Source organism: Megascapheus bottae, chromosome X (assembly GCF_031878675.1).
Source record: "Megascapheus bottae isolate mThoBot1 chromosome X, mThoBot2.hap1, whole genome shotgun sequence".
NCBI classification, from domain to species: Eukaryota; Metazoa; Chordata; class Mammalia; order Rodentia; family Geomyidae; genus Megascapheus; species Megascapheus bottae.
Genome location: NC_143547.1, coordinates 79562652 through 79589030, shown reverse-complemented (window position 1 = coordinate 79589030; position 26379 = coordinate 79562652). Strand labels below are relative to the sequence as shown.

The window sequence follows — 26379 nt, the reverse complement described above, 5'->3', positions numbered from 1 at the left end:
GCCCCATGACTCATAAAAAAAGAAAGAAGGAAAAGCAAAGCAAAGAAAAAAAAAGAAAAGAAAAGAAAAATCAAGCAAGCAAGCAGATGGTGGGGACAGGGAGCCTTCTTGGCAATGGGCATATGAAGATGTGTATGGATGGATGTGCTCTCTTTCTTTAGGTTGGTGGTAGATTGTATAGCCATATACAAATGTCAAAATTAATCAGACTGAATTGAGTGCCAGTGGTTCATACTACAATCCTAGCTTCTCAGGAAGCTGAGATCTGAGAATCACAGTTTCAAAGATGGCCTGGACAGGAACGCTGGTGAGATACTTATCTCCAAAAAACTTATTTTTAAAAGCTGGAATCAGAACTGTGGTTCACATGGTAGAACACTAGCCTTGAGCAAAAAAGCTCAGAAACAGCATTTAGGCCCCAAGACTAGTATAGAAAGAATTCATCAAACTATTCATCAAATTTCCTTAAGATGTATACATTTTATTGCAAGATTTCTTCTTTATATGGTTGAAAATCAGGACAGAACTATATTTTTAGAAAAATAATTTAATGATACTGAGTTTAAGTAATCAAGTGGTAAGTGGTGAATTGTGTTTTTCATTTCAATATAACTTCTGGTGTTATTGGGGTTTTTTTTTGTCAGTCATGGGGCTTGAATTCTGGACCTGGGTGCTGTCCCTGGGCTCTTCAGCTCAAGGCTAATGCTCTACCATGTTGAGTCACAGCACCACTTCTGGTTTTCTAGTGGTTAATTGGAGATAATAGTCTCATAGACTTTTGTGCCTGGGTTGGCTTTGAACCTCGATCCTCAGACCTCAGCCCCCTGAACTGCTAGGATTACAGGCATGAGCCATTGGTACCTAGCTTCTAGTGTCATTTTTTTTTTAAAAATGGTCAGGGCATATGAAGGAAGAGCTGTTACAGAAACCCAAATGAAATCACCCTTGGGAGAACACCATCATCTTTGTATATACAAAATAAAAATATCTGTAATAAATGATTATGAAACTGAGAGTGAGTAAGGGAAGGGTTGATATTGTCCAAAAATAAATGTACTCTTTACCTGGCTTATGTAACTGTAACTCCTCTATATATCCCTTTTCTAATAACAATAAAAACTCTAACATATACAGTAAAAATTCTACGATGTGAAAAAATGATCATGGGATAATACAAAAGAATTCTAACAGAAGTGTTTGGACAGAAAACTCACTGAAGTTCTTGACTAAGAATCAAAGCTACTTTCAGGACACAGTAGCATAAGCCTTATAAGCACAGCTATTAGGGAGACTTATATCAGGAGGTTTCTGAGGCCAGCTAGGGTAAAAATAGTTAATGAGACTCCATCTCAACAAATAAGCCAGCTGTAGTGGTGCATAACTATAATCCTAGCAACATGAGAGCCTGCAAGTCAGATCAGAGCAGCTGCTGTGGGGTGGGAGAGAGAAAGAGAGAGTGGTGGTGGGGGAGGGAGAGAGAATCTGTACACAAAATAATGTCTGGGGAATAGCTCAAATAGCAGCATGAAGCATTGAGTTCAAAACCCAGTGCCACTCTTAAAACAAAGAGACATAAAGAAATATCACTAGCTGAGTATTGTGATCCTACATTAACTGTTTCCTGTTAGAATACCTTTGAATTCTTTGATGTCTTCTCCCTGTTTTCTCCTCTAACTGACCTTAGCCTAATGCCACATTATTTGCTGGTCACATATTATCTGAGCCTTGTTTCATGTCCATTAATCTTTGGTTATCAATTGACACCTAAACCTGTTTTATTTATATCTTAAGTGCAGAGTAGAAAAGTTTCTATTTTAAAATTCTTTTTAGAATACTTTACTTACTTGAAGTAAAAGACAATGTTAATTCTATTTTGCAGCAATATTTTCCCTGTAGGTTGATTTTGATCTGGTTACTAAAATGGTCATTTCAAGATGGCAATTTTTCTTTTTTTTGGCCAGTTGTGGGGCTTGAACTCAGGGCCTCGGCACTATCCTTGGGCTTTCTCAAGGCTAGAGCTCTACCACTTTCGCCACAGCAACACTTCTGGTATTTTCTATATATGTGGTATGGAGGAATCAAACCCAGGACTTCATGTATGATAGGCAAGTACTCTACCACTAGGCCAAATACTTGGCCCCAGGCAATTGTGTTCCAAAACCAAGTAATGGGAAACTTTGCTAACACAAGGCTCTACAGGCCAAACAGGAATCTCTCTGCTAGGGAAGTTTGAATACTTAAGGCTCATTAAACCCTTAGATACCTTTGAAATCCAGTGAACTGTGATAAATTTTAATAAACATAAATTTTAAGAAGTGAAGCCTCAGGCCTTACTTCACTGTAGTGGACGTCCATCATTCCTGCATCCTCTTTCATTGCACCCTCCTCATCTATATTTGGAGTGATTTTCTTGAAGGCTGAGCATCCATTAGGGAATAATTCTGTGTGGGGAAAAAACAGAAATGAAGTACATTTATAAAATAATATTTGGTATATAACATAGAACCTTATAAGGATTGGCTATTTTTATATAAACACAGTTTTAGAAGGATCAATGTCCTCAATACAAATTTGTGTTATAAAAGTTTTCCAAAATTATTACATACTCTATCAACCTTTTTTCCTAAAAAGTGAGCCCACCTGACCTACGAAGTTTAGTGGCTAGTACACACATCACTGTAGAGTGAATTGAATTTTTTTAAGATGCAGATCTTTGAACATTTGTGCTCCATCATCTAAGTAAGAGGGCAGGCACGTTTTAGGCAAGCACTGAATTATCTTAGGCAATCATCTTTAGGGCCTAATTTCATTGTGATTTGGGACAAGGAGCATGCTCTTTGGGGAGCATAGCCTAGGATTTGTAAGAGAGGCAGGAAATAAAACATTTGGATGGATAAAACCTCTTTGTAGGGGCCTGGAGTTTGGCCTAGTGGTAGAGTGCTTGCCTAGCATGGTTTGATTCTGTAGTACCACATACACAGAAAAAGCCAGAAATGCTGCTGTGGCTCAAGTGGTAGAGCTCTAGCCTTGAGAAAGCCCAAGGACAGTGCTCAGGCCCTGAGTTCAAGTCCCAGGACTGCCAAAAAAATCTCTTTGTAAAATAGAACAACTATTCCATACTATGTGTGAATTTGCACATGTTTGTTCCCTTGGATTTTTAAAAAATAGTTTCATAGTCTGTTAAAAACCCATTTAAGAATCTAATAGAAGAAAACTGGGTGTGGGTTGCTTATGCCAATAATCTAACTACTCAGGAGGATAAAATCAGAGGATACTGGTTCAAAGCCAGCCTGGGCAGGAAAGACAGTGAGACTCTTACCATAATTAATCACCAAAAAACCAGAGGCTCAAATTGTAAAGTGCTAGCCTTGAGAAAAAAAAAGCTCAATGAAAATGTCTAGGTCTGGAGTTCAAGCCCCAGCACTGGTATAAGCACAAAAAAAGAATTTAATGAAATCAGTTGTTTACAACAGAGCCTACATATGAATGTTAAATAAACGATTATTGCTAAAGAAGCTTACTAATAAGTAACTTAACTTCCTCAAGACAGAATTAAACAACTGTTAACAATAGCATCCTCAGGAGGTGGAAAATGAATTCAGGTTTCCAAGTGTTGCAGTAGGATTTTGGGCCAAAGTGTTCCTGTCAACAGACATGGTGAATCTCTTTTTTTGCCAAGGGCCACTTGGATATTTGTATCATTCAAGGGCCATGCAAACTTATCAATACAAGCAGATGACTTCAAGCAACTGAGAAGAAGAAGCATGTCTATCTTGTCATGTACCAAACGTTTTTGAGGCCTTGCTGCACTCTCTGACCAGGTGTTCCTCACCTAAGAAAATCATAGGCTGCCCTATAAAGTTTGGGTCTTCTGGAATGCTATGATTTAGGGGAGAAGATAAAAATGCATACTTTGTGCCTGACATCAGATGAGGCTAACAGCATTTTTTAAAAGCTAGTCCTAAGGTTTGAATGCAGGATCTGGGCATTATCCATGAACTTTTTTTCTCACATATTTTTATTGTAATTAATAGAATGATTACATTATATTCACCAGATAAAAAGTGCATTACTTCACATACATTGATACCCTTTCTCATGTCTTGGTTCCCATTTCCCTCCTGCCACCTCCGCCCCTCATCTTGTTTTCCTCCCTTCCCTATCTGACTTCAAATAACCAAATACGCATATGTACAGGTGAAATATTGTAACAATATGAGATAACCAAGGGACAGCAAAAGAGATGAGAGATAACATAGTACATTAAAAACAGCAATCACTCATTATATGGCTTTTGTTTCTATATCCTGGAGGTCCTTTCATTTAGCATCATACTATATGGCTTTAAGTATCTAGGTTTTGTTCTATTGTAAATCTCTGCTAGGAGAGCCCAAGGTTTCTACTGATTATGACAAATGAGGGAAACCATTGAGCTGATGTTCCTTTGAGTCTGGCTTACTTCACTTAATATGATTTTCTCTAAGTCTTTCCATTTCCTTACAAATGGGGCTTATCCATGAACTTTTGTTTTCCAGGCTAGTGTTCTACTACTTGAGCTATAGCTCCACTCTGGCTCTCTTGTGGTTTAGTCTCCACTAAACTCTCACTGACTTTCCTGCCAGGGCTGGCTTTGAACTTTGTTCCTCAGATCTTAACTTCCTGAATAGTTATTATTAGGATTACAGGCATGAGCCATTGGTGCCTGGCTCATGAGAGAGAGGAGAGAGGAGAGAAGAGAGAGAAGAGAGAGGGGAGAAAGAGGGGAGAAAGAGGGGAGAGAGAGGGGAGAGAGAGGGGAGAGAGAGGGGAGAGAGAGAGGGGAGAGGGGAGAGGGGAGAGGGGAGAGGGGAGAGGGGAGAGGGGAGAGAGAGAGAGAGAGAGAGAGAGAGAGAGAGAGAGAGAGAGAGAGAGAGAGAGAGAGAGAGAGAGAGAGAGAGAGAGAGAGTGTGTGTGTGTGTGTTGGTGTTAGGATTATAGGCATGAGCCATTGGTGCCTGGCACTGTGTGTGTGTGTGTGTGTGCTGGTTCTGGGGCTTGGGTACTATCCCTGAGCTTTAAAAATTTGGACTTCCCTACTTAGTACAGGGAAGATTTTAAGATGAAAGAAACTGCTAAATCTTCAACTGAGGTACTTGTCTGAGAGATCTGATGTAAACCCATGAGGCCTCGTATGAGCCAGTCGTGGAGTTTGCTAGTAATCCATCTGGTCTTTGACCTAAATTCTGAATCTTGCCCTTGTTGGTTTCCATATTCCTGCATGGTCTTCTAGGTATGGAATCTGTCTAGGTATGGACCCCCCACAGTGAGTACAATTGATTCCAGGACAACCTAGGGAGTGTCTTAGAGGATGGAACTGCAACCCGGGCCTATGATAAAATATTGCTGCTAATCAAAGCAGGGTAAGGGGTAAAGGTCTGGAGGACATGAAGGGGTAAAACTGTAATTGGGAGAAAAAAATCAAATGCTTTGTGGAACTGCAATGATCAGATATTGGGCACAAAGATTTAAGAAAGAAAACATTACCCTATATGGAATGAGAAGAACTGATGACAGAAGAGGAAATTCCATTTTCGGGGCTTATGGGGGAACCCAGGAGGCTCTGAAGCTTTGCTGAACCTAGGATAGTATGTGTTGATGAAGAACACAGAAATGTGATTCTTGTCTTCCCTGGGGAAAACAAATTGTGCTGTCTCTTAGGAAAGAGAACATGAAGTCTAGTCTTCAGAGAATGTAATCCATGAACTGTGAGGTTCTCAGACAAAATAGCAATAAAGAAATTCTGACTTGTTCCTGATTTTGTACTTTCTAAAAATTTTTACAACAATCCTATGAGTTAACATTTTGTGTGTGTGTGTGTGCGTGTGTGCGTGTGTGTGTGTGTGTGCATGTGTTGTGTGCTGGTGCTTGAATTCAGGGCCTCACACTCTTGCTTAGCTTTTCCCACTCAAGGCTGGTGCTCTGCCACTTGAGCCATACCTCCATTTTTAGCTTTTGGCTTGTTAAATGGAGATAATCTCTCACCATCGTCTACCTAAGCTAGTTTTGAACCTTGATCTTCATATCTCAGCCTCCTGAATAGCTAGGATTATGAAAAAGGGAAGGAAGAAGGGGCCAGGGAGAAAAATAAGGCTTAGATATTTGAGAAAAATAGGATACTTGGCAATAGATTTGTCACAATTTAAAATATAACTTTTGTCTTCATTCTCAAAGGACACACACTGATAGGAAACAAAGGGTTCTGCAGTTGCCCATTGATCTTTGTTATGTAAGTTAGTTTTACATCCATTAATATCAGATTGTGAAGTTCTCAGACTAGAAGCAGGTTAACAGATTGCTTTTAACTTTTGTTTTTGATTGGTAATCTACCTTGGAATAGTTTTTGTGGTTTAATCAGCTAATTAACAAAAGAAGAAGGTCTTTGAAATCTTTTGCATCATAGAAGCTAAGAGAGCAAAACTCTGAGGATTTTACTACTGTTTTCTTTTTTTTTGTTAGTCCTAGGGCTTGAACTCAGGGCCTGAGCATTGTTCTTGAGCTTTCCTCAAGGCTAGAGCTCTACCACTTGAGCCACAGCACCATTTTTGGTTTTTCTATGGCTGTGGTACCAAGGAATAAAACCTGGGTCTTTGTGCATGCTAGGCAAGCACTCTACAACTAGGCCAAACTCTTGGCTGCTACTATTGTCTTTTTAGGATAACTTGATTTTCTAGTTTAAGCAAGTAGAAATTTCCAGGTTTAAAAACATATGACACCAAGCTCTGTGCTGGTGGCTCACACATACAATCCTAGCTATTCAGAAGGCTAAGATGTGAGGATCATGGTTTGAAGCTATCCTGAGCAGGAATTTTCTTGAGACTCTTATCTTTAATTAACCAGCAAAAGGCAAGAAGTAGAGCTGTGGCTCAAGTGGTAGAACACTGTGAGCAAAAAAGCACATGGACAGAGTCCAGGCCATGAGTTCAAGCCTTAGAACCATCACACATGTAACATAATACCTAAAAATACTGCAAAATAAATTAAACAGTGCTTTTTAAAAAATGCAAAGCTTTTTTTCCTCCCTAAGAGTTGTTTGATTTTGATGAAGGAAAAATTCTAGAAAACATTGATAGTATTATGAGATACTTAAATGACTACTTAGAAATACTATTTTCACTTGTTAAGACACGTCAGAATTTGATAGTTAGAATAGCTGCCTTGTGCTAATGTTCTTCAGCAAGAAATCATATTTCTGAAATGCATGGATTATAATGGAGATAAATAAGCTTGATTTTCACTAAGATTGAAGGTCTCTGCACATGTGAAAAAACACAAACACTAATTGAAAGGACCTCCAGGATATAGAAACAAAAGCCATATAACGAATGATTGTTGTCCTTAATGTACTATGTTGTCTCTCATCTCCTTTGCTGTCCCTTGGTTATCTCATATTGTTACAGTATCTCACTTTGTTATCTGATATATTGAATTTATTTGTATTTGGTTATTTGAAATTTGATAGGGAAGGGGGGAAAACCAAGACGGGTGGGGGGGAGGGTAATGGGTACCAAGACATGTGAAAGGGTATCAATGTATGTGAATTAATGCACCTTCTATCTGGCAAATATCATGTAACCCTTTTACTAATTACAATAAAAAATTTTAAAAAAAGAAAAAACACAAACATTTTTTTTTTGCCAGTCCTGGGCTTGAGCTTAGGGCCTGAGCACTGTCCTTGGACTCGCTCAAGGCTAGAGCTCTACCACTTGAGCCTCAGCACCACTTCCGGCTTTTTTCTATGTATGTGGTACCGTGGAATCAAACCTGGGTCTTCGTGCATGCTAGGCAAGCACTTTAACCACTAGGCCAAACTCCAGGCCAAACACAAACATTTTTAAAGAATTTTTTTTTCTTTTTGCGGGTCATGGGGCTTGAACTCGGCCTGGGCACTGTCCCTGGGCTCTTCAGCTCAAGGCTACCAGCCTATCCTTGAGCCACATCTCCACTTCCCATTTTCTAGAAGTTAACTGGGGATAAGAGTGTCAGGTCTTTTTGTGCGTGGGCTGGCTTTGAACCTTGATCTTCAGATCTCAGCCTCCTGAGTAGCTAGGATTACAGGTGTGAGCCACAGCACCCGGCTTAAGGAAATTTTTTAATGAATGTAATTATTGAAAAATTTAAGGGTCCAATTTTATAGTTACTGGATATAAAATTTTTACTTCAGATTTTTACTAATTAGAAAGATAGTTTTAATAGAATTTCTCTAAAACCTACACTTAGAATCAAATTTAAGGTTGCCATTTCAACTAAAGTTGGATCCTTCTTTGTCACCCTGCACCAGGATTAATTCCAAATGGATCAAAGACCTTGAGGTAAAAGCAGATACCCTGAAAACTTTATAAGAAGGAATTGGAGATAGACTAGGTCTCCTTGGCCCAAGTTGAAACTTTCTTAATAAAGACCCAGAAACACAACAAATTAAAGAAAGTTTGGACAAATGGGACTGCAGAGCTTCTATATGGCAAAGGACATAGCTAGGAAGTTAAATAGAAAGCCCAAAGAATAGGATAAGATCCTCACTAACTACACAAGAGTCAAAGGCCTCATATCTAAAATATATCAGTAGCTAAAAAAATTGAATCTCTCAAAAACAAATATTCAAAGAAACAACCATCCCATTAAAAGAATGGCCTATACACACATGAAGAAATGCTCAGCATCTCTGGCCATAAAGGAAATACAAATCAAAATAACTATGAGATTCCATGATCAAGAAATCCAATAACAACGGATGCTGGCAGGGATGTGGCCAGTTGGGATCGCTACTACACTGCTGGTGGGAGTGTAAACTTGTTCAATCACTTTGGAAAGACTATACATAGAGCTCCCCCATTACCCAGCAATTCTACTCCTTGGTATTTTCCCAAATGTCCACAAACAAGGACATTCTAAAGCCACTAGCACAATAATGTTCATTGCAGCACTATTTACCATAGCGAAGATTGGAACCCACCCATATGCCCCTCAGTAGATGATTGGATCAAAAAGATGTGGTACTTATACACAATGGAATTCTATGCTGTCATTAGAAAGAATGCCATTGCCCCATTTGTAAGGAAATGTCAAGACTTGGAAAAAATCATATTAAGTGAAATAAGCCAGACCCAAAGGAACATAGGCTCAATGGTTTCCCTCATTGGTAATAATTAGTACACATCTAGGACTCTCCTAGCAGAGGATTACAATAGTGCAAAACCTAGATTCATAAGATCATATAGGATGAGACTAAATGAAAGGATCTTTAGGATATGGAAACAAGAGCTTCATCTCATATGATCATTGTTCTTAATGTACTGTTATTTCTCTTCTCTTTAGCTGCCCTTTGGTTAATCTTATATTGCTATTATACCTGATTGTGTTACCTGGTATATTGTATGCAAGTTTGATTATTTGAAATAGGAAAGGGAAGGGGAAAAAACAAGATGGTTGGGAGTGGGTGGGGGAGGGAAATGGGGAAAACATGATAAGGAGTATCAATGTGTGAGAAGTCATGCACCTACTATCTGGTGAATGTAACTGTAACCCCTCTATATATTACAATAACGAATTTAAAAGAAGTTTGCCATTTCAATATTCCTTTACAGTACCATTTTAGAGGCTTATCAGTTATATAATTTAAAAAATGGAAGCAATCTTATTTTGGTATTTTGGTGGTGAGGGTGTAGCTCTGTGGAAAAGTACATGGCTTAGATAGCTAAGGCCCTGGGCTCAATCCCAGCTACCAGAGAAAAACTACAACTACATATGTACTAAGAGGGAAAAAACAACCTTATACTATATTAATTTCAAGTACATAATAAAATGAGAAGCAGGCATGGCAGTGCCCACCGTAATCACAGCACTGAGTAGGCTACGCAGGAAAATTGCAAGTATGAGGACTACATAGTGAGTTTCAGGTTAGTACAGGCTATAAAGACCCTGTCTCTAAAAGAAAAAAAAGAAAAAAAAGTGTAAAATGGAAAATGAGTCTACATTTAATCATGATATTGCTTTGGGTAAGAATGTCTTTCAAAAAGATTATTCAAATAGGGATTACTATATGACAGAACTGAACAGTGAACCCTAAATGTGAAAATAAAGATAACTGCAGGAACTAGTCAACAAAGTAAAACAAAACAAGGTTGCATTTCCATAGCCAAAGCCAGACTAATATGATTCCTACAAGTTATCTTCTCTGTCTTGCAAGTAGCTTAACACACTGTGACAGAATGAGCATACTTGTTAATAAGCAATTCTCTGGAGTGGGAAAATGTTTTTTCTGGCTTTGGATATTTTTAACATCGTTTGTAGGCCATACAATTTATCAGTATGAGCAGAGACTGCTGCCATAGGTGTCTGCCTTTTTCATGTATCAAATGGTTTTGTACAGCCCAGCAACCAGATGTATCCCATCCTTACATGGGAGATGTCTTGATTGCAAACTGTATCACCAATCATTCTGTAAACAAACTCAACTGTTTTACTGCTTGAGTAGTTACAGAAGTCAAAAATTCTGTTTGGGGAAAGGGAAACTTTAAGGAAGGTTCCTGATTTAAGAATTGGCTCATCAGGGCTGGGCACTGGTGGCTCATGCCTGTAATCCGAGCTACTCAGGAGGGTGATATTTGAAGACTGTTGTTCAAAACCAGCTGGGTTAGGAAACTGTGACACTCTTATCTCCAATTAACCACTAGAATGGCAGAAATGGAGCAGAGGCTCAAAGTGGTAGAGCTCTAGTGTTGAGCTGAAAATCTCAAGGGACAGGCAAAGCTCAGGTACAGCGCTCAGGCCCAAAATTCAAGCCCCATGACCAACCAAAACAATTAATTAATTTAAAAAAAACAATGGCCAATTGGGAATCTAGACTTGCTGGATCTTAATACACTTCCAGGAGACAATTTCCCTTTTGACACATAAGTGTCACTGAACTGAAAGTGACAGTAGACATCTAGTTTGTGGGCAGCTGTTGGTAAAGTTAAGGAGTGAAAGGGGGAAATAATCTGTATTATTCTGAACTTCTTATGAGCCCTGACAAGAATTTAATTTTGGGCCATCTTCCAGAGAGACAGTCTTGGAAAATAAACACTGGCATCAGGCCCAACCCTGTACTATTTATCTTATTCTTGTAAGCAGAAGCTAAAATGAACAACTTCCTCCTCTTTTATAACAACTTCTGTTTTCCACTGAATGGGACTGAAGGTGAATATATTTTTTAGCTCAATTATATCACATTCCATGATTTACAAGATACAAAGATAAAAAGGATTATGCCATCTGAGCTTCTTGCCATCCCAGAAAAGAAATAGCTTACTCTTTCGATGAAGGAATTCTGCAACCAGAGCTGCTACATGGACGTAACACATGGCGGCCTAAAAAGTGAACAAAGAAAGAGGTGTTAGAGAACGGGCTCAGGGGGTCTGGAAGGGTTATGTTTAGAATAAAATTTGAAGTAGTCACCTCTGAAAAATCTCCATTTTTTACATGAATCTTGGCCATGCTGTCGAGCCATGTTTTCCTGAGCTCTGGTGTGCTGGCATAGGACTTGGCTAAGCTATATTGGAGGTCGATCAGCATCTCAGGGTCTTTCTCATGCTCCTTCATTTGGGCAGTGGCCATAAGAACAGTACGGATCCTCTTTGTCAAGTCTTTGACTTCTGTGGGAAAAGCAGTTGCCTAATTGCAAAAAAAGAGATACATTTAATAGTATTCTTGGTATAATTTAAGCTTCAGCATCAAATTGTGGTAAAATATGATTTTTTTGCCTCTTGTAACAGTTCTTGGTACCATATTTGCATGCCTAATGATTTTTAATAACATATCCGGTGTCAGAGACTCTAAACTTGATGACAATATATTCATAGTACATAAATACATGGGATTTAGAGCTACTATCCAACTTTGAACACTTACTCCTCTGTAGTGAAGTCTAATAAGACTATGTTTTTAGTTTACTTATAATAGTCACTGAGCGTTTTTGCTAGCCAGACACTGGCCTGGGTGCTTTTTTTTTTTGCCAGTCCTGGGCCTTGAACTCAGGGCCTGAGCACTGTCCTTGGGCTTTCTCGAGGCTAGAGCTCTACCACTTGAGCCTCAGCACCACTTCTGGCTTTTTTCTATGTATGTGGTACCAAGGAATTGAACCTATGTCTTTGTGCCTGCTAGGCAAGCACTTTACCACTTGGCCAAATTCCTGGCCTGCCTAGGTGCTGTTTATGTTTAACATTTGTGTGTATGTGTGTGTGTGTGCTGGCACCAGGGCTTGAATTCAGGGTCTTGTGCTATTGCTTGGCCTTTTCATTAACAGCTGCCACACTACCACTTGAGTCACTTTTCCAAACTAGTTCTTTTTAAGGTTGTTAGATTTGAACTCAAGGCCTGGGCACTGTTCTTGAGCTCATTTGCTCAAGGCTAGTGCTCTATCACTTTGAGCCACAGATCCACTTTTGAATTTTTAGTGGTTAAATGGAGTGGAGTCTCACAGGGCTTTTCTGTTCCAGCTGGCTTCAACCTGTGATCTTTAGATCTCAGTCTCCTGAGTAGCCAGGATTACAGGTGTGAGCCACCTTTGCCTGGCTTAGATTTTTTTTTATTTAAGAATTTATTAACATTGATTTTTACATCATATTTCAAATGACATGTTTAACAAACAAATATTGGCTCAGATTTTTTGATGGTTATTTTGGAGATGAGTTTTCCAAGGTTTTCTGCCTGAAATGGCTAGGAAACGTGATCCTTATACCACATCCTCTTGAGTTATTAGGGTTACAGATGTGAGGTATCAGAACCCAACTACGTGTTTCAATTTTTACAACCCTATGAGTTAAGCATTTTCACTATTTGTATTACCAATGGGAAAGTTGACGCACTGAGTAGGTAAGCAGCTAGGCTAAAGTCTTACTTAGAGAAGCCACAGAAACAGCACTGATAATCTCCAGCCAATTTTCTGTACTGACAAGCATACTTACCTCATCCACTGGCTATCACACACACACACACACACGCACACACACACACACCCCAAAGTCAACCCACACTGCAGTATTCTCCATTTCCACCAATGAGAGATCATGATTCATTGCATATGATAGAGAGGTAGAGATGAGCAATCTCTCAAAGGGCTTTCAGTCTCAAGATCAGTATGTTATATCTGTCTTTGACCTCGCTATAGTTAAGAAAGCCCTAATACTTCCTCTTAATCATTAATGGAGTGAGCATACTTATCTGGGGTGATGCACAGAAGAAGCAGAAGAAAATGTGACAAGTTCCAGGTGAGGGAGGTTTTAAACATAAATGTAAAATGTAGACAAAATAGTTTATAAACTTGCTTTCTTGGTCCTTTTAAAAGTAACAATGACTAGTTGAGCATGATGGCTCATGACTGTAATCCTACCTAGTGGGGAGGTGGAGATTGGGAAGATTATGGCTCAAGGCCAGCAGTAGTTAAAAAAAAAGTGAAGCTCCCATTCTCATGCAATAAGCAGCTGAGTACAGTGATACCTGTCTTGTCTTCCCAAGCTATGTGAAAAAGCACAAATAAGAGAATGGTGGTCCATGGGAGTCTAGATATAAATCTGAGATCCTATTCACAAAACAATGAATGCAAGAAAGCTATGGTATTTTGTTGTTTAATTAGAGATGAGAGTCAAGGACTTTGGCTTTGAACTGTGGTCCTCAGATCTTAGCCTCCTGAATAGCTAGGATGATAGGCATGTGCCACCAGCAATCTGCTTATAAGTTTTTGTTTTTTTGCCAGCCCTGGGGCTTGACTCAGGACCTGGGCTCTGTCCTTGGACACTTTTTCTCAAGGCTAGTGCTCTGCCACTTGAGCTACAGTGCCACTTCTGGCTTGTTCTGTATATGCGGTACTAAGGAATTGAACCTGAGTCTTTGTTCATGCCAGGCAAGCACTCTACCACTAGGCTATGCTCCTGGACTATAAATCCTATCTTATTAATAGACATTCCATTTACTACTGGAAGGAATCCTTTCTTATACTGGGGTTCTTTGGAAATGATGGCCTTCACAGAATAAAACTAGGTCCTTTTCAGAAGTTGGTCAAGGAAAGGAAGATTCCCTATTAAGAAAACCAACACAAACTCTGCTTTCTTAAGAGAAATTAGAGAATCTGTCATGACATTGAAGAAGCTAACAACTGAGATAGTAAACTCCTTAAGAGTATAAGTAAAAGAGTACAAACAGTATATATTGGTTCTACACTACTGGGAGTGGCTATTGATTTCCCTGGGGAACCAATAGAACTGGCCAAAAAGGAAACTTTCCCAGCATGTGAGCTGCTGCATTACTGAGTGTTTTTCTCAGTGCAAACAACATTCCTATGGGACTATTTTTGTGGTACATGGATTTTACATGTCTCAAACATCAAGTATGCAATGACTGTGAGCTTTCATTTTTTCATATTTTATATGATACTGTCAAATATGCTGGAATATGACCTTTCCCAAGAAAAGGGACAAGTCATTTCCCAGGGAATTAAAAGTCTTCTATTGGCAAATGATTCTTCTCTTGTATGCAGTATCACTGAAGATCTCCAGGCAATGAAGCCACAGGTGCATTTTTTACAATGCTGTAGAATTTAAGCATAAAAGTAAGGAAGTGGAATGGAAGTTTGGAGGTGGGGATCTGGGTTTGGCCTCAGATAATTGCTGCTTAAGAATGGTTAGCTTGGCCGGGAGTTTGGCCTAGTGGTTAAAGTGCTTGCCTAGCATGCATGAAGACCCAGGTTCGATTTCTCGGTACCACATACATAGAAAAAACCAGAAGTGGTGCTGAGGCTCAAGTGGTAGAGCTCTAGCCTTGAGAAAGTCCAAGGACAGTGCTCAGGCCCTGAGCTCAAGCCCAGGACTGGCAAAAAAAAAAGAATGGTTAGCTTATATTGTTACAGTATCTCACTTTGTTATCTGATATATTGGATATATTTGTATTTGGTTATTTGAAATTGGATAGGGAAGGGGGGAAAACAAGATGAGAGGTGGGGGTGAGGGGGAGGGAAATGTGGACCAAGACATGAGAAAGGGTATCAAGGTATGTGAATTAATGCATCTTCTATCTGGCAAATATAATGAAATCCTTCTATTAATTACAATAAAAATATATGAAAAAAAAAAGAATGAGGACCTTGGAGCCAGGCGAGGTGGCTTAGGCCTGTAATCCTAGGTACTCAGAAGGCTGAGATCTTAGGATCAAGGTTCAAAGTCAGCCCAGGCACTAAAGACCTTGAGACTCTTATCTCCAATTAACCACTACAAAACCAGAAGTGGCCCTGTGGCTCAGGGGTAGTGCAGCAGCCTTAAGCTGAAGAGCTTAGGGACAGTGCCCAGGCCCAGAGTCCAAGCCCCTCGACCCACAAGAAAAAAAAGAAAGAAAAAAGACAAAAGAAAAAGAATGAGGGCCTTGGATCAGGTGCTAATGGCTCATGCCTTGATCCTAGCTACTAAGACAGCAGAGATCTGAGAATTGAGGTTGGAAGCTAGGCTGGGTAGGAAAGTCTATGAAACTCTTATCTACATTTAATCACCCAAACAGCTAGAAGTAGAGCTGTGGCTCAAGTGGTTGAGCTCTAGCCTTGAACACAAAAGCTCAGGGAAAGAGCCCAGGATATGGATACATACACATATACATATACATATACACATACACATACACACACACACACACACACACAGGTACACACAAAGAAAAGTATCTATAGCTACAGCCAGTACCAATCAGTTAACAGATGATTTCTCAAAGTCTTTCAAAATCCACAAATAGTAGAAGCCTTCTTTGCCATTCCATATCCTTTTTGGCACTGGGTCAGGCAGATCTTACCATTCTTGTTTTTTTTTTTTTTTGTGGGTCATAGGGCTTGAACTCAGCCTGGGCACTATCCCTGAGCTCTTAAGCTCAAGGCTACTAGCCAATCCCTGGGCCTGGACTATGTTCCTGAGCTCATCAGCTCAAGTCTACCGCCCTATCCTTGAGCCAAGCCCTACTTCCTGTTTTCTAGTAGAGGTTAATTGGAGATAGGAGTCTCAGGTCCTTTTGTGCCTGGGCTGGCTTTGAACCTTGATCCTCAGATCTTAGTCTCCTGTGTAGCTAGGATTACAGGCATGAGCCACCATGCCTGGGTGGATCGGGTAGATCTCACTATTCTAAATGAGATTTTTGTCATTACAGTTATATTAACCAATATCATAAAGGCTAACAATTGTTATGCAAGAAAGGATATATTTATTTTCTGAGCAAGTTTAGCAATCAAACTCATACAAAGATTCAGTTTCTACTACCCCTAATAACAATATATTCATTTACCAATCAATTCACTTAATACTGAATATCTGCTATGTACTAGGTGGTATTATATGTACTAGAGACCTAGTGGTATACAACATAAAGGCCCCAATTCATGAAGCTCACATTCTTTATACTCTATACAAAAAAATAAGAATCTTATTATGGTTAAACTGTAAGACTATAAACTCCCCTGAGTGTGAGAATGGATTTTAGTCATTAGTTTTGGTGCTGGAGATCAAACCCAGGGTCTTGTACCTGCTAAGCATGAGCCCTACCATTGACCTACATACATTCCTAGCACAGTGGTTCTAATTTCTTTCTTTTTTTTTTGCCAGTCCGGGGCTTGAACTCAGGGCCTAAGCACTGTCCTTGGATTTTTCTCAAGGCTAGAGCTCTACCACTTGAGCCTTAGCACCCCTTCTGGATTTTTTCTGTGTATGTGGTACCAAGGAACCAAACCTGGGTCTTCGTGCATGGTAGGCAAGCACTCTACAGCTAGGCCAAACTCCCAGCCCAGTTCTAATTTCTTAAAGTGAGAACATACCTTCATTGGTCTGTCACTATTTGCAAAATTATTGATAATGAACAAAGACTCCTGAAATCTGGATCCTCCGCTTAGAGCTACATCAGCTATCAGCTGGCTCACGGCTATTATTATCTGTGGGAAGAAGCAAACATTGTTTTTCAAATGACTTTAAACAAATGCTGTTAATTCTCATCACTGTATGAGATATGTCTCATTATACTGCTGTGGATAGCTTCAAACTAATAGTTTTCCTGCCTCCATCTCCTTGGTAGCTGGGATTACAGACTGATGCCATCATACACAGTTTTCAAATTCTTCTTTTAAAACTTCTGTACAAGCTGGGTGCCAGTGGCTCATGCCTGTAATCCTAGCTGCTCAGGAGGGCAAAACCTGATGTCAAAGTCAGCCCAGACAGAAAAGAGACTCATCTCCAATTAACTAATCAAAAACCAGAAGTAGGGCCAGGAGTTTGGCCTAGTGGTAGAGTGCTTGCCTAGCATGCAGGAATACCCAGGTTCGATTCCTCGGTACCACATACATAGAAAAAAGCTGGAAGTGGTGCTGAGGCTCAAGTGGTAGAGTGCTAACCTTGAGAAAGTCCAAGGACAGTGCTCAGGCCCTGAGCCCAAGCCCAGGACAGGCAAAAACAACAACAACAACAACAAAAAAACAGAAGTAGAGCTGTGGCTCAAAGTGGTAGAACACTCTTTGAGCACAAAGAGCTTAGGGACAGCACTAAGGCCCTAGGCCCCAAGACTGACAAAATAAAAAATAAAAAAAATCTGTACAATAGAATCTGACATGATGGTGCTCAGATCTTGGTTTTGACCATGTTTAAGCTATGAAAATCTGGGAATAAGTGACACACTTTTATCATTCCTTTTCACTTATCCATTTTTATGTGAGGGACACCCAAGCTCAGTGTCTCAGAATTCTGTTGGATCAAGTCCTACTAGTTTAACAGCCATTAATGCAATGTCTTTAATGGTGCTTTAAAATGTCTCATACTACTTGAATCAATGCCAAAATGATGCATGCTGAAATGTTAGTGGCTGGATCCTTAACTACTCACCCTGGGAAATGGGATATAATAGTAGCTTATGAGTATGAGGTCTAGAGTTCAACTGTCTTACATTCAGATTTTAGCTTTATCAATTTTCCACTATGTAGCTTTGGGAAATCTACTTAGTTTTTCTATTTTCTCATTTGTGAAATGAAGATAAAAATGTCTATGTTGTCAAGTTATAAATTAGTCATATCATAGTCATAATACTACTTTTGTGATGGTATTAGGGTGGGCTTGATGGCTTTTTATGCTCATAGTTGGCACTCTAACACTCTTGCTGGTTAATTGGAGATAAGAGGCTCAGATTTCTCTTCTTGGACTGCTTGGAACTATAATCCTCAGAATTCAACCTTTTGAATATCTAGAGCTATTGGTGTAAGGCCAACTCCATTAAGAAATGGAGTACTTTTTATGTGCTTGACACTATTCCAAGCCTTCACATTTATTGAGTCATCTACATTTGAGTAAATTTTTGAGAGAATCGAAATCCAAGTCCAGAAGAAAGAATCCAACAGAGAACTTTAGACATACTGGTATGCTAATAAGAACAATGTTTTGGAGTTGACTGGGTACTGAAGTGACATTTAATAAAAGATTTGAGCAAGGTGATAGTAGCTCATACGTATAATCCCACTGAAAAGGCTGAGATTTGAGCCAGGTGAGGCAGTTCACACCTATAATCCTAGCTACTCAGGAGGCTGAGATCTGAGGATCAAGGTTCAAAGTCAGCCCAGGCACAAAAGAGGTGAGACTCTTATCTCCAATTAACCATTACAAAACAGAAAGTGGAGCTGTGGTTCAGGGATAGTGCAGTAGCTTTGAGCTAAAGAGCTCAGGGACAACGCCCAGACCAAAGGGTAGAGCATTATCCTTGAGCTGAAGAGCTCAGGGACAACACTCCAGCCCAGAGTTCAAGCCCCACAACCAGCAAAAAAATGCTGAGATCTGAAGATCATGGTTTGAAGTAAATTTATATACACTTTGTCACAGTCCCAGAGGCCTGGATTCAGGGCCTGGGCACTGTCTCTGAACTTTAAATTAAAAAAAATGTTATCATAAAGGTGTTGTACAGAGGAATTACTGTTTCATAATTCAGGTAAATGAGTACATTTCTTTTTGGACAATGTCACCCTTCTAGAGACTTTTTGTTCAAAGCTAGGACCCTACTGCATGAGCCACAGCTCTTCTTCCTTGTTTTGTTTTCCTTCTTTTTTTCTGGTTAGTCTTATAGACATTTCTGCCAAGGCTAGCCTCAAGCTGCAAATCTCAGATCTCAGACTCCTGAGTAGCTAGGTGTGAGTTACCAGTACCTGACTACATAACATGTTTCTTCCTTTATTTTTTTTGCCCATCCTGGGGTTTGAACTCAGGGTCTGGGCACTGTCCTTGGGCTTTCTCAAGGCTAGAGCTCTACCACTTGAGCCACAGAACCACGTCTGACTTTTTCTACATATGTGGTACCTAGGAATTGAACCACGGGCTTCATGCATGGTAGGCAGGTACACTACCAGTAGGCCATATTCCAGGTCCCTACATTCTACTTGTCATTTCTTAAAGTGAGAATACATTTTGATTAGACTTTTATTTTACAACAAACTATTTATGATTAATAACTGGCTCCAACAATCAAATCCAATGAGACAGATTAAGGCAATAAAGAAAGACATAAATGTAACCAGGGATTCCCTGTATTACCAAGAAGCTTACTGAGTTAGTCAAGCTGCCCTAATTGTGTTTGTGTTCAGAGCTGTTCCATCAAGTAAGCTCAATGTGGAGATGTGGAATGATCCTGCAGTAACTGGTAACTATGAGTTAGGTGCTTTGCTAGGCACTCCACATATATAATTCATTCTTTTTTTTTTGAGGCAGGATCTTATTATGTAGGACAGGCTGGCCTCAAACATACAGCCACATACTTTGTTTTTATTTTCATAATATTCAAGGTGAAATACACTTGATTTCATCTTACAGTTGAGGAATCTGGTTCAGTCATACTGAACAATTTGCCTAGGCTCACACAGTAAGTAAGCAGCTGAACTATGAAGCACAGAGTAGTGTCTCTCTGAAGTTTAGGATTTCCATTAAATCTGAAGATTCATTTCATTTTTTTTTCTAGATCTAGTCATACTGCTCAGACTAGTCCTAAACTTGTGGTCTTAAGCAATCCTTTTGCCTTAGCTTCCTAAGTTGCTGGTCCTACAGAAGTATGTTCCACCACACCTAAGCTCAGTTTTTTTAAACAGATATGTCTACTATAGTATGAAGCATATCAAATGCATTATCTGTTATGTGATATATAATACATTTATTAATTTTTTTCCTTTTTTTCCAGCCCTGGGGCTTGAACTCAGGGCCCAGGCACTGTCCTTGGGCTTTCTCAAGGCTATCACTCTACCATGTGAGCCACAGCACCACTTCTAGCCTTTTCTGTGTATTTGGTACCAAGGAATCGCACCTAGGGCTTCATGCATGCTAGGCAGGCACTCTACCACTATGCTATGCTCCCAGCCATAAGCTTATTATTTAATCATCTCATTCATTCCTTATAAAAATCCTATGAGCAATACTTTACTATTTCCCCATACTTTATCTTTGTAAAAAACTGAGGATACTGAGCAGCTTATGCAGGAACTTACTCTAGTTATGCAACATGTTATTATCTATATGCTCTAGAACAGACTTTTGCAATAGAAATAGGATGTGAGTCATATATGTAAATTTAAATTGTCTAATATCTTCATTTAAAAAATAGTAGGCAAGGCAGGTGCACACGTATATTAGCAGCACTTGGGAGGGAAAGGCAGGAACATTAAGAGTTTGAGGTATGAAGTGAAATCCTGGCAGGTGTAAGAGAGGGGAAATGAGGGAGAGAAGGAGAAAGAAGAGGAAGAGAGAGAGGGGAAAGAGAGAGAAAGGGAGGGAGAAGACAGAGGGAGCGAGAAGAGAGAGGGAGGGGGAAGAGAGAGGGAGGGGGAAGAGAGAGGGAGGGAGAAGGAGGGAGGAAAAGAGACACAGAGAATATAACATATTTTATTTAATCCAATATATTGTTTTAACATATTAACAATTTTTAAAACTAAGATGTTTTATACTTTTTATTTAATACTTTTTACTTTGTTCTTAGTCTTCAATGGGTAATGAGTAGTTCACACTTTCAACACATCTTAGTTCATTTCAAGTGGTAGATAAGTACATGTACCAAGAGTTTCAGGCATTCCTCTTTTATATTCTTTTTTTTTTTGCTAGTTTTGGGGTTTGAACTCAGGGCCTGAGCACTGTCCTTGGACTTTTCTCAAGGCTAGAGCTCTACCACTTGAGCCACAGCACCATTTCCAGCTTTTTTTCCCCCCTATGTATGTGGTACCGAGTAATCAAACCCAGGTCTTCATGCATGCTAGGCAAGCACTGTGCCACTAGGCCAAACTCCCGGCCCCTTTTTATATTCTTTTACTTTCAACAATCTTTGAAATTTTATGTCTGCTTCCTACTTACTGCTTAATCTCCACTTCAACTAGACAAAATTCTTGGGATTTGAACTTTGGGTCTCAAGCTTGGCTTACTTGCTCATGGCTGTCACTATACTACTTGAGCCACGCCATGTAGCCTTGTACATTTCTCTTAAAGCTAAGGACTTGAATAAAAGGAGCAGGAAGAAGATTTTTGATTGTCACTGACCTGCAGATGTGTCCTCAAAAAGGTTTTCCTCTTGGTATATTCAAAGTTATTTCTCATCAAAAGATACAGAAGTGCAGAGGCTTCATTCCTGGTTGAGCTAATCTTTGAGGTACAGCACTTTAAAACCTCATAGCAAAATGCTGCACACATGTTCACTCTTCCTTTGAAAAAAGCTGAGGGAAACTAAAGAATAAAGAAAACAGAAATAAGTATCTGAACAATGAATCAAAAAAAGCAATCATGACAGGCACAGTGGCTCACATCTGTAATCCTAGCTACTTAGGAGATTGAGATCTGAGGATCAAGGTTCAAATCCAGCCCAGGCACAAAAGGACCCAAGACTTTTAACTCCAATTAACCTCTAGAAAAAGGGAAGTGGGGCTTGGATCAAGGGTAGGGTGGGTGGTAGCCTTGAGCTAAAGAGCTCAGGGACAACTTCCAGGCCCAGGAATAGGGTAGTAGCCTTGTAAAAAGCTCAGGGACAGCACTCAGGCCAATTTCAAGCTACATGAACCCCCCCACAAAAAGCAATTGTGTATATAACTGCACACAATACCATGATGGATGCTTTTTGTTTTCTGCCAGTCTTGGGGCTAGAACTCAGGGCCTGAGCACTGTCCTTGGGCTTTCTCAAGGCTAGAGCTCTACCACTTGAGCCACAACACCACTTCCATGTATGTGGTACAAAGGAATAGAACCCAGGTCTTCATGCATGGTAGGCAAGCACTCTATCACTAGGCCAAACTCCTGGTCCCTATGCTGGTTGCTTTGATGACAGAAATCAACATGGGTCTAGGGCTCTGGGCTCAAGACAGACTGAGCTACTTAGCATAAAGAACACCACATGCTAATGGCAGCACTAGTCAAGTTAATACTCAGGTTATTGCAACAATATAAAGGGATGAAGCATAAATGCTGTAGGACTTGAAACACATGCTACAGTCATTTCTCAACAATATATTCTAAATGAATGAATGACTGAAATGATGTCTCTCAGATGGGGGTCTTAAAAATCGGAAAAATAGGCTGGGAGTTTGGCCTAGTGGTAGAGTGCTTGCCTAGCATGCACAAAGATCTGGGTTTGATTCCTCAGTACCCCACATACATAGCAAAAAGCTGGAAGTGGTTCTGAGGCTCAAGTGGTAGAGTGCTAGCCTTGAGAAAGTCCAAGGACAGTGCTCAGGCCCTGAGCTCAAGCCCAGGACTGGCAAAAAAAAATGGGAAGAATAATCAATAATCAATATTACCTTTTGCTTTATATTTAAATACTCTCATATATTATAAATCATCTAGTGCTGGCACAATTATGGCTTAAATCTATTGAGCAGGTAAAGTTGATCTTACAGAATGAATATACTTCGTCAAGTATTCTCACACTTGTGTTCTACTCAAACTGTTGTTAAGATACGTAAGTGGCTACCTAACTTACAAAACCATCATTTCCTGTTACTTCAAAAATACATTCAGCCTGCTGCCTCATGGCATATAAATTATACATATTCCTATCTCCCATGCTTACAGGTCTAAGCAAGCTACTTCAGAATACACGGTCTTTTCCCCCCAAGGACTGTGTAGGTAGTGGGCCACCTATTCAAAATAATTTCTTGGGAATCTTGAATTAAATCCGTACTCTTTCAGGACAAGCAATGTAAAATACAATGTACTGTATTTTATTGTCAGGGTCATGTATAAAGGGGTTACAGTTACATTTGTCAGGCAGTGGGTTCATTGTTTCTCGAACATTGATTGAGACTCCTTCAAAGAGAAAATTTTTTTGTGTGTGTGGGCCATGGGGTTTGAAGTCTGCCTGGGCACTGCCCCTGAGCTCTTCAGTTCAAGGCTACCATCCTACCCCTGGGCCTGTGTGCTGTCCCTGAGCTCTTCAGCTCAAGGCTACTACCCTACCCTAGAGCCAAGCCTCACTTCCTATTTTCTTGAGGTTAATTGGAGACAAAGAGTTTCAGGTCCTTTTGTGCAGGGATGGCTTTGAACCTTGATCTTCAGATCTCAGCCTCCTAAGTAGGATTACAGGCGTGAGCTACGCCAGGCCAAAGAGAAAACTTTTAAGGGAAGACATAACTAAAGTATAGGTAATCCTTCAATAAATCCTCTCGCACAACTCACTACTCTCATAAGCACTGGTCAAAATTATTAGTAACTGGGGCTGGGAGTTTGGCCTAGTGGTAGAATGCTTGCCTAGCATGCACGAAGACCCAGGTTCGATTCCTTGGTACCACATACTTAGAAAAAGCCAGAAGTGGTGCTGAGGCTCAAGTGGTAGAGCTCTAGCCTTGAGAAAAATCCAAGGACAGTGCTCAGGCCCTGAGCTCAAGGCCAGGGCTAGCAAAAAAAAATATTAGTAACCTAGTTGCCAAGCATGTGTGTGTGTGTGTGTGTTTGGTGTCAGTCCTGGGCTTCTACTCAGGGCCTAAGTACTCTTCCTTAACTTTTTCCACTCAAGGCTAGCACTGCCACTTAACGCTACAGCTTCATTTTCAACTTTTTGTTGGTTAGTTGGAGACTCTCATAGACTTGCCTGCATGAGCTGGCTTTGAACTATACGCTTCAGAAAGCAGTCTCCTTAATAGGTATGATTACAAGAATGAGCCACACACCTCTGTTCTAATGGACTCTTTTTCCTTCTATCTTACTTGATCCACCTGCATCTCAAACCAATATTGAACATTGCTATCTAGTTTGGCTTCCACATGAATGTTCCCTCTTGCCTCCATTACAGATTTCTTTTCCAAACTCTTTTGTGCTGCCTCTTTCCACCAGTATACTTCTCTCATTGTTTTGTGTTTTCCTCTAATACTCTCTAGGGAAGATTATATCCCTGTCATAAATTCACCTACATCTATGCCAATGTTTGTCCTATGTTCCAGCTATTTCTCCTCCACAGCACTTTTTTCCTCTGTCCAAACCAATTCTGTTACTACAAATCCAATGAGAATTATCTGCTTAAAACCTCCTTACAGATGCAATCATGGCTAAACGATGAAGGCTAATTCTTAAGAGAAGCACACTGATCTATTCCCTCCCTGCATTTTTGTTTCTATCTTTTACTAGATCCTTCCATAAGAAGTCCTAGCTCCACTGATACAGGGAAACTTGCTAAACTGGAGCACTTGTCTTTTTTTTCTGCCTACTTACCCCTAGTTCTGATGGAAGTGCACATGTATCTTTATCTATGTGTTTGCCTCTACCAGACAATAAGCTTTTGGAACTCCAGTATGTAATAACTAATAGCTGTTAAATGATTTATTTCTGATTTGTCTCTATAGTTTCTATTTGGGAGGGGGATTGAATTCAGGACCTTGCACTTGCTCAATAGCAATCTACCAACTGAGTCATGCCTCTAGAACGTACCATTAGTGCTTTTGAAGTAGGTCAGCCTGCTTCTCTGTTATTGGGGTTGACAGGCTTGTGTCATTGTGCCCAGTTATTGTGCTTCCATTTGGCATAATGGACCCACATCATCATGCCCAGGCAGTGGCCAAAATGGAGTTTTACAACCTTCTTTTTCACTTGGGCTGACTTCAAACTACAACCCTCCAATCTCTGCCTGCCAATGGACTAAGAATACAGCCATGAGCCACCATGCCTGGCTTCCCTTAATTTCTTTCATTTTTTTGTGGGTCATGGGGTTTGAATTCGGCCTTGGCACTGTCCCTGAGCTCTTCAGGTCAAGGCTACCACCCTACCCTTCAGCCAAGTCCCACTTTCCATTTTCTAGAGGTTAATTGGAGATAAGAGTCTCAGGTCCTTTTGTGCCCAGGCTGGCTTTGAACCTTGATCCTCAGATCTCAGCCCCCTGAGTTGCTGGGTTACAGGCATAGCCACCGACTGTTTTCCTTTAGCTTCTTATAACATGCTTCTGTTGAGCTCAGTTTTCTATAAATTTATTCGTAAGTCATATTAAAGAACAAAAATGTTTTGAAAGACTTGAATTCATTACTTTTTAATTAGCACTGAAAAGAATCATTCATTCATCCAAACTTATTGAATATCTACCATCTGCAAAGTAAGTGTTATGCAAGACCCTGGGGCTAAAAAAGTTGGTTTCTGTTTCAAGTGCTAGCTAAGATTACTCTAATGCAAGATAAAAGACATTTTGGCAAAATTGGTACATAGTATGAAAATGATATTTGGGGTGGGGAATCTAGTTTAATAGTAGGGAACATGTTCAACATTATAGATTTAACCTCCAGTTTTATACACATTTAAAAAGAGAAGGGAAAAGGTGGATAACAGTGTTGAAGCAAGCCTTATAAAATAGGAAAGGCAGGATAGGTAAAATAAAAAGCAGGTTCTGATTTTATGGGATTCTTGGCCAGGTCCTCTGTATGCATTTCATTGTTCTCTACTTGAATTCATAAAGCAACAGTCAGTGGCTTCATTAGCTTCTCCCCCTCTTCCATATTTGCTATGAACAAGAGCCACTAGCAGCCCTTACCTTACTGATGAAAGCTCTCAGAGAGGCAAATACATGTTTTAGTGACACTTCAGATTGTCCATTTTTAAGAAAAGCAAGATGAATATCAAATACTTTTTTCATTAACGGGTTGTGGCCATCATTATTTAAAAGTTGGTTCTGTAAGACAGGAAAAACAGTAGGTTGTAGAAATAGTTATGCCTTGCCATGAACGAGAGAACTGACTTTTCTAGTATCTATTTGTAAAACTATTGTTTGGAAGTTTTGGAAAAGTAAAAATTCTCAAATTTTATTTAGAACGCTTATATAATCTTTCAACTTGAAACTCAATACATATTATATAAACTACTTTTAAACTACTTAAGTTTA

The 26379-nt window shown here is 39.8% G+C and overlaps 1 protein-coding gene across 2 annotated transcripts in view; it reads right to left on the bottom strand.

Annotated features, from left to right (window-relative positions):
* Positions 1-26379, bottom strand: part of Dock11 (dedicator of cytokinesis 11) — a 199470-nt gene that overhangs the window by 20313 nt on the left and 152778 nt on the right. For both annotated transcript variants that reach the window (XM_090325778.1, XM_090325779.1), the window contains 6 exons: positions 26032-26169; positions 21576-21758; positions 16853-16966; positions 11473-11688; positions 11327-11384; positions 2335-2441 (listed from right to left, as the gene is read on the bottom strand). In XM_090325778.1, the coding sequence (XP_090181904.1) occupies positions 2335-2441; positions 11327-11384; positions 11473-11688; positions 16853-16966; positions 21576-21758; positions 26032-26169 (816 nt within the window). The remainder of the gene's footprint in view (positions 1-2334; positions 2442-11326; positions 11385-11472; positions 11689-16852; positions 16967-21575; positions 21759-26031; positions 26170-26379) is intronic.